This window comes from Centruroides sculpturatus, unplaced genomic scaffold (genome assembly GCF_000671375.1).
Source record: "Centruroides sculpturatus isolate CEXI.00-Female unplaced genomic scaffold, Cexi_2.0 scaffold565, whole genome shotgun sequence".
Classification (NCBI taxonomy): Eukaryota; Metazoa; Arthropoda; class Arachnida; order Scorpiones; family Buthidae; genus Centruroides; species Centruroides sculpturatus.
Genome location: NW_019384722.1, coordinates 113,102 through 125,704, shown reverse-complemented (window position 1 = coordinate 125,704; position 12,603 = coordinate 113,102). Strand labels below are relative to the sequence as shown.

General features: G+C 27.7%; 1 protein-coding gene across 2 annotated transcripts in view; it reads right to left on the bottom strand.

The window, feature by feature from the left end:
• Window positions 1-214: 214 nt before the first annotated feature.
• LOC111628032 (HMG box-containing protein 4-like) overlaps window positions 215-12,603 on the bottom strand; it is a 35,894-nt gene continuing 23,505 nt past the window's right edge. For both annotated transcript variants that reach the window (XM_023371752.1, XM_023371753.1), the window contains exons 4-8: window positions 10,976-11,245; window positions 8,171-8,255; window positions 2,326-2,390; window positions 1,016-1,264; window positions 215-940 (exon numbers count right to left, since the gene is read on the bottom strand). In XM_023371752.1, the coding sequence (XP_023227520.1) occupies window positions 773-940; window positions 1,016-1,264; window positions 2,326-2,390; window positions 8,171-8,255; window positions 10,976-11,245 (837 nt within the window). In that variant the 3' untranslated portion in view covers window positions 215-772. The remainder of the gene's footprint in view (window positions 941-1,015; window positions 1,265-2,325; window positions 2,391-8,170; window positions 8,256-10,975; window positions 11,246-12,603) is intronic.

The following is a 12,603-nucleotide window of genomic DNA, read 5'->3' as shown; positions in this document are numbered from 1 at the left end:
TTGTGAATACTTTGATATTTATCTCTCTTTTATTTATTTGATGACTTGTATATGTTAAAATGTTTATTGCATAATTGTATAGTTAAGTTCTATTTTCGTAAAAGTTATCTACGGTAAAGTCATTATATTATGTAAATAAAATCATCAAGAGAAAATGGGATAAACTGTATCACTTTCCATTTGTAAATTCAACAACACTTTTTATTGTTTTAGTTTAAATGCTCTTTTTGATTTATTGTACAAACTAATTTACAAAACATGATGGAATTAAAATCTGTTAATGAAATGATTCCGTATATACATTTATGAGTTCGGTCATTCCATAAAAGATATCTATTTAAAAAGAATTTATACAAACAAAATATTTGAGTGGGGAAACTGATGTAAAGTCTATTTGTTACAAAAAGCAATTATACAATATGATGCATGATTTAACAAGTATTTTGATATCAAATTTTTTCCCCCTCATTCGTTCAAGAAACAAACTTCATTATTGCTTAAATGAAGCATAAATTATCTGAAATTAATGCTTCAAGATTTCTTATATTTTACAACTGATTTTAAAATCGTGTTTTAATTTTGCTAACTTGAAGTTATTCACTCTTTTTACCTATTTGATTACATAAACATAATTGCAAACTTTACACCAAAAACTTTTATACAGTTAACAAAGCTCCTAAAATAATTTATATTGTCATTTGAGCAATTTTTGAGATAAAAACATGAAATTCAAAATGTGATTTTGTGTAATAAAATGTACAGTTAATGTAAATCACAAACCAGGCATAATATAAGCAATATTATCCAAAATGTGACAGAGGGTTTCTTGAGAACAGCCATTCAGTTCTGGCATCTGGGATGTCAGACATAGTAAGGGTCCAAGAGCACACAGAGTGGAATCTAATAGAACTGAAAGACTGCCTGATACAGCTATTTGACCCTGAAAAATATTTTGTAAATAATTAATGTTAAATTATCCCATTTTTTCTATATGAAATTATGTTTATTTACTCACTTCGTGTTCGGTCAGCCGTTGACCAATGATACTTAATGATTCCCCTAAAAGTTTGAGATGTGCCGCCACATCAAGAGAGGAAGTTCCCACGGGCCTGAATCCCTCGTGATTCGGGCTTCTGACTTCGTCCAACTTATTATTATTGGTCGTATGAGTCTTAGATAAAAACTTTGGATGCGAATGATTTGGCCTTCCGGTGCTTATCATTGATCCTTTATGAGCTGCTTTCTTTGCTTTCCTTTTCCAAGCCTGAAATTTAACAAATGATGAAATGATCTTTTTTAACTTTATATGAATACTTACTTTTGAATCATGATATGAACAGAAAAATCTTATTAATGCAAAAGTAAAATATAATGAAACTGAACTTTTATATCATCATCTAAAATTTATAAATTCTGTTTTACCAATTTATAAGGAAAAATACTCCAAGTCAATTTAAAGAACACAAAATAAGTAAAGGAGACAAAAAGTAACTGAAAAACTCTCTTAAATAACAATTGAAATTTTTCTGTTCTGTAATAATCACAAAAATAGTTTAAAGTAAAAGTAAATGTGCATTTATATTTATTCTCAGAGTGAAGTATGCTTCACTTCAGATCATGTGTGAAAAAATAGAGTTTAATAACTTGTACCAAAAAAAGTAACTCCACTCCCAATAACCTATTAAAAATTTTTCTTTGCATAACTGATTTTGAAGAATTGAAAACAATAATTCCTTTGAAAGAATGTTCAATTAAAAATAGCATTTTAATTTTAAATAAGTTTTTTTGTGCCAGAACACTTGTGCTGAAACATATTAGACTGAAAAACTTTTGTCAAATTAAATGGGGTGGGCAAGCCCCACTCAGTCAAGTAGCACACATAGTACAACAGTTGCATATCACTTGCAAACATTCCCAGTGGTTTTTGGAATTTTCTATTTTGGCACATATCAGCATTCAAAATCTTTTGAATTTTTCAGTTTTTAGAATTTCAGATAAAGGATTCTCAATCTGTACTGAATAACCAAAGCATTAGATTTAATTACTACATTTCTATATCTAATTTTGCTAATTAAACTTGTAAACTTAGAACTTGCCTTCTAAATCCATTATCTGATAGATATCAATAATTATAACAACATCCAATATAGTATATCAAATTAAATGAATTTTTTCAAATTTATAAAAATTCTGCCAAAGGACAAATTTTATATTAAACTTCTTAAATATTAAATTATTATATTAAAATTTTATATTATACTTCTGATTTGTGCATGGTTTAATGCACAAATCAGAAGTATTTTTGAAATTAAATATTTATCTTACCATTTTCTCTTTCTCTGGCATTAATTTCCAAATTTCTCCCATTTTTTTACTGATTTGAGCAAAATCTAAATAAAAATTAAAATACATTTATATATATAAAATTATCAAAGACTAGATTGATCAAATAAAAAATCTACAAATATATTGATAAAAATATTTTTATTTTTAAACCTTGTTAGGAAAAAAAAATTAAACTTTGCTACAAAATATAAACAGTTTCTCTATATAAGATAAGTTAAAAAAAAAAAATTAAAAACATCAGCTGAAATGTAGTTATTGTTATAACAAGTTATATTGGTATTACATGAAAGTTTGAATTACGAATTTGATTTCTTTAATAAAATTTATAATAAAATTTATATTTGGAGCCAGAATGTATTATCTTGAAGATAAATTATTCATCTCCCAGACAATTTCTAGCAGAAGAATAAATAAGAAGTTTTATGAATAAATTTCAATTAAATTAGTAGTGCAAAAATGTTCCAAACAAAAACTTTACTTTCAAATGATTGTAGAATGTTAAATAAATTAAAGATGCCAGGACATAAATAATATTTGAATGAATTTCCACTGCAAGACTAAAAAATATTAGACAGATATATTATATTTACAATGTAAGTCATTGAAAACAATTTTAAATATTTTGAAAACTAGTAATGTTAATTGTTCTTTTCTAAAATATGGTTAAAAAGAATTGAAAAAAAAATGATCACTCAACTGTAGATTAGTCATAAGTAATAGAAAGGTCTATGATGAATCTGAATTTTCAAGTCAAATAAAATTCAAATACAAAATAACTAATTTGATCTTAAAAATCAAAATGATTTTTAAGATCAAATCATGTATGTAACAAAATTACAATGACAATTACAACAACAGTTGGCCTAAGGATATATTTCTTATGATCTCAGATATCAATAAATATGACAGGCTATATATTACAGAATTTGATATAATTATACAAAATGGTTCCATTCTTTAATCTAATATTGTCAATAAAATGTACATAGACTCAGCTAAAATTGTATACTTTATGTGTGGCAGTAAATATACATTTATCCCATTAGCAGTTGTCATAAACAATAAGAAAAGCAGATCATTAGTTAGTAAAAAGCAGAAACTTTTTAATAAATAAAGTACTATAAGGTACAGTCTATAACAAAAATCAGTACATAGTATTTTTTTTAGACATGCAGTGGAAATTCATTCAAATAGCATTAATGTCATGGCATCTCCACTTTCAAATGATTATAAAATATTAAATAAATTAAAGTTTTTGTTTGTAACATTTTTGCACTACTAATCAGTACACTTGTAAGGAACTGAGTCCAAGCTGTATTATTATTTAATTTTTATTTTGCTTTTTATTCTATTTTTTTGGAGTTTACATTTTAGCTAGGACAAAGGTTCCCTCACCACTCACCTTAGTAACGAAAAAGAAACAAAAACAGACAAAGGAAAAATCCAACTCACTATAAATGAAGCACCATAGGGAAACTAACGCACACTTGTGCTCCCAGGCGGAAGTTTGAAAGAAGTTCTGCAGAAAGAAGGGGGAACACCCCACACGCACAAAGTAGAGAACTCGCTAAACCTTGATAAAATAAACATCCCAAATATGTAACAAAAAGAATAATGTAAAAGGATTTAGCGAGAAATGTCAGAAACTAGGCTGCCCAGGAAAAGACATGCAAATTTATTGTTAGAAGTTAAGTATGTAAATGAGGGGAGTGGTTCCAGAAATAATTGTGACGTCAGCTCAGAGTATAAAATGAACACAACCAGAGAAGACAAGCGAGGTAAGCTCCAGACAAGGATAGAGTGAGGTGAGCTCCTGGTCAGAAAGTGATTGAGGTGAATTCCAGAGCAAGATTGGAAGCAAGGCTCGAGAATAGAGATAGGAGTGCTTCGAAGGATAAAGGAAAAAAGGGTTCCTAGTATTGAAGTGATGGATAGGATTGTAACTTCTAAGATTTCTTGTACATAGTTTAATTGATTGATATTGATGAGTTCCAAGGGGGAATAGTTTCTAAGTTAGTAAGTAGACTGTATTATTTTTGTCGGGTTTTGTGACTTGTTTCTTTTCATTGAATAAATTGTTTTCATTCTTACTAATTTGTACATAGTGAATAATTGAGTTAATATTAAATATTTGACTCTTGTATATAGTTATTTCTGGTGCACGCGTAAGCCCAGGCATGGCATACTAACCATGAACCCGTGTAAAGTACGCATTAGGTTAACGGTCATAAAGTTCAACGATAGTCCCAAACACCTTAATGGCACATAGTTCCATGTCGTATAAAAATCCATAGTACATTACACACTGTAACAAGCATCTTGATGTATGCCTGGAAACATCATTAGCTCAAAACACAGAGGCAATAAACAAACACACATCTTGTACTCATGGTTGTTACTTGGTTAGATAAGCAAATTTATGCAAAGCTGTAGCTTTGTGCTTTGCATAAAATGAAGACAAAAGACAAACATAACCATAAACATGAATACAAATAGTAGTATAAAATCTGGTGCTGTTTCTGTATTGTTCAGAATTCAAAGTGATGGAAGAGGTTAGAACAGCTGATGTGAGCAGATTCAGAAACAACAGAATGGCATAGCTTTATGGTAAATTTTTCAGGAATTGTATTGATATGTGAACAAGTCTAATATCAAGACATTTCTCTGATACTTCAAGACTGGTTCCATCATGCTTGGACACTGCAATATGCTGGACTGCAACAACTACCAGGAAAGATTGAATTTGGTATCACCTTATTGTGAAATATTGGCCTAGTACATTTGTGGAGGCAGCAGAATTGTGGAATGGACATAGACTATCCCATATTTCATATGTTAGTGACAGACTACATGACAGATTATGGTTTGTATAAAAGTAAGTAGAAGTCCATGTTAACATCAATTCAGTGTTGGAGGGATCACTTATACGCAGTGGTGATATTCAAAATATTTAACAAAGGGTTCGCTAACAGAAAATTTTTTCCTTAATTTTTTTTTCGCTCAAATGGTACATTAGCAACATTATCGCAAAAACAGACCTTAAGATACTCATATAAATAAAAAAGATGTGTTCGCACAATTAAGTCAGTTAAAATTTAACATTGTTTATGACAGAACTATATATTTTTTTTGATAAATAATAAAAAAGAGTATTCAAAATGGTTTATTTTGTACATATTTTATTACGACACGTGTTCCGCAGCCATCTTGTATTTTCTCGCGCGCGTGGGATTGTGGGATCTCTCTTATGACTGGATTTATAGTTTCGAGCACTCTCTCCAGTCGATCGCGATTGAACCTCGTTTCAGTCGAGATTGAAACGGTCGATGGAGGTTGCACCAGGCGAACAGGGTATAAGGCTGTAGTTTAGTAGTGTTAGAGTATAATACATATATTTTAATATATTTTTTTAAATAAACAAAATCACTGAGAAATGTTACGTGTGTTTAACAACGGGTTCGGAAAACTTTGAAAATGTTAACAACGGGTTCGGCCGAACCTGTGCGAACCTGCTGAATATCACCACTGCTTATACGGAATGTAACTCAATGGCAGAAGCTACTTTATTTGGCAAGTCACCTTTCCCAGTCCTATTTGGAACTATTGAGCAAAGTGTCATAAGATATCTCAATGAAAAACTTAATTTCTTGCTTCATACAGTTTTGGTCAAGTTTCCAGCTGTGGTGCACTGTGGGAATGCTTGGAGTATCCTGGCATTGATGATTTGGTTTCATATGATGGGACTGTCAACGTATAATGCTACCAGGCAATTTTGCACCAGCATTTCCTGCCTTCAGTGGGCCACTTATATCCACTGATCTTCCAACATCTTGTCAAGCCACATATTGCATGTGCCATCGCTGCTTGGCTTCACCATAATTGGAACCAAATCCTGGAGTGTAACCCAAATTTCCTTGAGCTGATCTATGGTTTATCTTCCAGAAAGAGGTGCAGAAACCCTACAGTACTGCTTCAAGTACCTGAGAAGGCAGTACTTGAAGTAGCACTGGCCAACATTCCACAAAACTTTTGTCATGCCTACATTACAACGGTGCATCAATAAGTTACCAATATGCATGTTGCAAAAAGAGAATTCACAAAGTAATGATTTATGTAAGTGTGTGGTGCATGTAAATTTATTTTCTTCATGTTTTGTGTATAATGATGTTTCCAGGCATGATATGTCTGTTACATATATGTGCTAATTTTTATTACAGAGATTAGATCAAATGGAGTGCTTTGTTTAGTGAAAAGTTTCTTTAAAAATTGTAAACAATTCTGTTTTTTCTTGTTGTTTATGACAACTGCACATGGGGTGTGTACATTTACTCACATAGATAAGGTATATTTTTGTACTATACCTTATCTTTGTGAGTAAATGTTGTTATCCTATTATAATCATTTTGATTCTTAAGATCAAATCATGCATGTAACAAAATTACAATGGCAATCTAATGAACAACAACAGTTGGCCTAAGGATATATTTCTTATGATCTCAGATATCAATAAATTTGACTGAGAATCAGTTTTCATTGTCCATCATTGTTATAATTTTTTGTCTATGTAAAATTTACCTTTACATTTCAAAATCCTTCAAATTTTATTCTGATAACGAATCCAATCAAATCTTGGGTTTCAAACTTATTTTTTTTTGTAAAAGTTGCTCAAAAAGCAATTTGTTCTAAAACTGAAACAAATTAATCTGTTCCTGAGCTCCAAAACAAACCTTTTTTTCACCTTTTTTCATGCATAAAAAATGCTTATAAATTATTTTTAATTTTTATGTATTTAATATATAATATTATATTATCTATATCTAAATAATATATATATAATAGATATATTAAAAGCATATATTCTGTCAGTGTCAATTGAAACTAACACTTTAGAAAGAAATGCTTTTAATAGAGACTCAACTCTGACTGTTTGTATGAAATATAACCAAATTAATCAAGATAAATAACAGCTACTTTATCCACATTTTTTTTTAAATTACAGTTTCAGTTTTGGTGTAAAGGCCAGAGTTTTAATTATTATATTTAGTTTTAATTAACTGGTTACCTATTATTCATAAATATTAAATATTAATAATTTCTTGTTATTCAATGTTAATAATTATTATTCAATTTAACTTAAACATATTTAAACATGAATTCTTGGATGCCATTTATATTATGTGAATGTCAATTATGGTTTTTATTAATTAATTTGATTTTGATTTAATTGTGGCATGTACTGAAAAACAGAAATAGTATCTTTCCTGCATGTGCATTGAAATTTAATTTAAATATAAATGCCATTGATAATTCATGTTATGACATCTAATGACATGAGACAAGTCTCAGCATCACTAGATTCTGAATTGATAGACCTGTTGTTGGTTGGTCAAACTGTCGACTTTCTTTAAAATATGAAGTATAGGAAGTTGACCATCTGTAGCCAAACAAGTTGCCAAACAAGCTTCTCTTTCTGAGAAGCTTGTTTGGCAACTGAGTTATCATATGACAACCAAGAGCAAGTATGGGTTCAAAATTTTGTTTGTGAACTGAACTGCTTGAAAATGAAGGTTTGTATAAAGATTTTAAATTTTCTCTATACATCTAAAAATATAGAATGTAATTAAGATTCAGATATGATGAATACCTGAATATAAAATAAAACTGATCAAAACCATAGTAATTGTAAATTCATTTAATAATTTACCAATAAATTCTTTGTTATATAAAGATAATCAAGCAGTTAGTGACAAGCTAATACTTGAAAATAAATCCAATAAAAGTATTAAAAATTGTTCAAGTAAATATGCTAATTTGAAAAGCTTACCCATATCTGAATGCTGTGCAACAATTTTCCTCCTGTTTTCACTACACCATAACATGTAAGCAGTCATTGGACGATTAGGTTTTGACTAAAAGAAAAATTCAGAATTTTAATATTTATTCAAAAGCTTTATTATTGAAAATTGTAAAAAAACTTATTTAAATGATGATGTTGACAGAAATGAGATAACAAAGATCAACTTAATTTTAATTTAAAGATTCAAAATAAAATTCAATGATTTTTGACAAACAGCTTTAATCTATACAATACAAAATAAGATATCAATAATAAACATTCTAAGTATTAAAATACTCAAAACTTCAAATCTGTATTTAACTTATCTAGGTACTGTATACTAAAACATGTCTGAATACATTTCATTGAATTTACACAATCTTCAAGTACTAAGAAATAACTTTAACGAAAATATATAATGTCAAATAACTGTCTGATGGATTTAAATTGTAAATAAACTGAATAATATAGGGTATCATAGTGTTCTGATTCATATTTTGTTAGATATTGTCACCATATGTAATGATGTTTAATCTGAAAATACAGTAGACCAATTTTCATTAACTGAATAACTATCTTGAGAGAAAAGATCAGATTGTCAATGACAGATATCCTATAAATACATTGTCTATATAAATAAACTGTAAAATTCCAGGTAATTGCAGTTAAAATTATGAATTAGTTTAGATTTTTGACTAAAATAAAAATCCAGACTATTAGTATTTATTCAAAAACTTTATTGATGAAAACTGTAGAGCATAACATACATAACAGATCATTACTTTTTATCTAAATTTCTTAATAAAATTAAACCCAAAAATATTTTATTAAAAAAAAATTGAATCAAAATAAAATCTCTCTTATTGTTTTCTAACTTTTTTGACAAGCCACACTAACAACTTACAACACAATTTTTGCTTGAATGCCATTTGACAGTTTTCCTGAAGAATAAATTAAAAAGCTTGAAAATAAGAAAATTTTGTTTTTATTCAATTTATTTTCTCAAATTCTATTTTCTATCAAATTTTAATTGTGCATTATGCTTTTTACATATTGAAATGGATAAACTATTAAAGAATATTTTGGAAAATATCTTTTCAATGAAGAATCTATTACTTTTTTAATATACAGCAGTTTTTCTAAAAATTTTGAAAACAAATTATTACTATGTTCTCACAAAGATATAAGCAAATTACATATAAAATTCATTTATCAGAAAATGTAAAAAAAAAGAAACAGATGAATTAGCTGAATCATTTATAAAATGTGTTCATACATTATAAAATTATGACTTATTAATTCAGAATGAGCAATGATATAAACAGAACAAAGAAATCGTGTTATGTAAGGATAACAAAGGTTTAATTACCATATTTTTATGCATACAACCTATGGGTTATCTCTGTTTAAAAGACAGTTTGAAAAAGGTGAAAGTTATAAGATAGGATGGGTTATATGCAAATTTTATATTGAAATTAACTGGTGAATGGTTTATTTTCATTCTAGCAAATTTCGAGCAAATAACTATTCAATTGAATGCATCTTTTAATGTTAATAATAAATGTAGTACTGTTTTTGTGTCATGTAATTAAAATAGAATAATCACTAGCATTTGCTATTCTAGCCTAAACAACCTTTCATGTACCATCATGACAACTCAGGAAATCTTTAAAAAGTAACTGCTATTGCATTTTGAAACATTTAACATATGAAACATATTTTGATTTCAGCTTTTAGACATTGATAGCCATCATATATTTGGACCACAGTTTTCAAATTGCAGACCTATAAATTCCCACTATCATCCATCTGTCTGTTCTTCATTAATCTTTAGAACAGAGTTAGATAGATGAAAAGATGAGATATGGAAAGCTATGGAATGGAAGCCCCAGTTAATTTTTAAATTAAAATATGATTACAAATTGCGGCCTGGCATTGAGATGATGATAATAAATAAATTAAGATTTTTCAATTTAAAAAAACTGATGTATTCACATATTTTTTTCATGTTGTAAGTATTTTATAAATTAAATATTTCTTCAATGATAATTTAAATTTGTCAAGAAGTGAAATTTTGAAATTTGATCTGTCACACTTAAAATTTTTGATTTTAAGAGATAAATTGTTTTAAGAACAAAAATTTTGATGTTGAGTTTGTTCATTCTAGAACTTGATAGTTAAAAAATTTACATCAAAATTAAATATACAGTCAACCCCCCTATAAGATATAGATACGTTCCAATTTATTAGGAATCCGATTTCTTACAAGTCCTTCCAATCACAGCCTGACACGTGTCAAGTTTATGGACTACGGCTGATTGAAAGGTTTTCTTCCATAAAATTAATCGATTCTACACTAATCCGACTCAGCATTTCCAAAGTACGTATATTTTTTCGTAGTTTTATAGGAATCGTAATTATAGGGACCATAATTATAGGGGGGGTCGACTGTAATTTATTTTCAATTGTTTGAATATATTTAATATTAACATAATTTAATAATTTATTATTACATTATTTATTGAATGAGTTCATCTGTTATTAATATAAATAAAATTATTTTTTGCAAACAATGTTATTTGATATCAACTAATTAGTTTATATGTTTATGTTGTAATTTATTTATATGATATTAAAAGTGAAAAAAATCCAGAAAATATTTTAGATTAATAGAATTTAGATTTCTGCTTAAAATCATCTGTTAAAAGATTAATGAGAATGATATAATATATTGTTTAGATAAAATATTTTCTTATCATAACAGTAGATCATAAATTTGCAATGTAAAAATACCTCATTTTTTTTCTTTGTTTCTTTCTTTTTTGGTTTCTTCTCTATTTTCTTTAAAGATGTAGCATCAATTAATTCTTCTGTTTCTGAAATTTTGGATTTTTTAGCATTTTTAGCTTTCTCTTTATTATCTCTTTTTCCTTTACTGATAAATTTTTTCTTTTTAGAAACAGGAGTTTCAGCAATGATTAATGAATGATCATTTGTATCATCCTCACTTTCATCTAAACTGGCTGTGAATTCACTGCTACCTTCATTACCAGAAAAAGTATTCTGCAACATAACAATTTATTATAAATATAAAGTGAAATCTACTGTTTAGAAATTCTCATATATTACTTGTTAATGTATTAAATCTTTTTAAAATTCTGTATATTTAAATTAAAATTACAGTAGAGCATCAATTATCCAAATCAATTGGGGACTGGGGTTGTTTTGGAAAATTGATTTTTTAGATAACCAATTATGTACAAAAAAATACATTATTAATATAGTATATTAGTATATCACATGTTTAAATTTTTCTCTGTTGCGTGTCGCTTTGCATTGAATTTTTGTCGATGTTAAGCCTAATGAAAATTTTTATAATAATAATCGTAGCTATTGTATAGTTAAAAATTATTTCTTGATTTTGTACAAGCAAAATAAATATATTGAAAAATATAAAAACAAAAAAAAATTATACTCTACAATTTAATCTAGTATCAAAAATGTTTGATTCAGCACGACACAGTCTAACTGGAATGCTTTCGGTTAACTGACGTTTTGGTTGATCTGCATTCAGATAATCGACGCTCTACTGTATATTATTTAAAATATATCAATTATTATTTTATTTTCAATATCACACTTTCTAACAAAAAATCAGAGTTGATAGAAACTGATTCTCTATTGATGTGAAAATTTATATGTTACATTTACTGAACACATTAACTTTACATTTCAGCAATTTTTAAGTAATATAAAATACAACCTTTACCATTTTTGCATAAAATAAACAACATATGCAGAAACTAAGTTTTAAGTAATAAAATAATGAAACTTCTCTCATATTGTGAATATACCATATCTTTTAGATTTTAATTCATTGGAAATTTAAAAGTAATTTATAAATATCTTTAAGAAGTTTCACATAATTTCAAAAATCAATTAAAGAGGATTTTAAAAAGAATCTGTTAAAGATTTTCATCTTAAATATATTTTAAATTTTCTCTTAAGAATTCAGATAGAAAACATATCAAATGTTTCTCTTTACAAAATGCTTTGATTTAATACAGCAGAGCGTCATTTATCCGAATCAATTGGAGACTGGGGTTGTTCGGATAACTTATTTTTCAGATAACCAATTATGTACGAAAAAATATATTAATTTATCCTGTGTTGAAAATTTTCTCCGTTGCGTGTCGCTTCGCGTTGAATTTTCGTCGATGTTAAGCCTAACGAAGACTATTGTATCGTTAAAAATTATTTTTTTATTTTGTACAAACAAAATAAATATATTGAAAAATATAAAAACAATAAAAAATTATATTTCAGAAGTTAATTTAGTATCAAAAACGTAAAATATTTGAGTAGCCCAAGACATAGCCAAAGATTGCAGCGCCACAGCACTGGAGAAAATTTAAATTTGC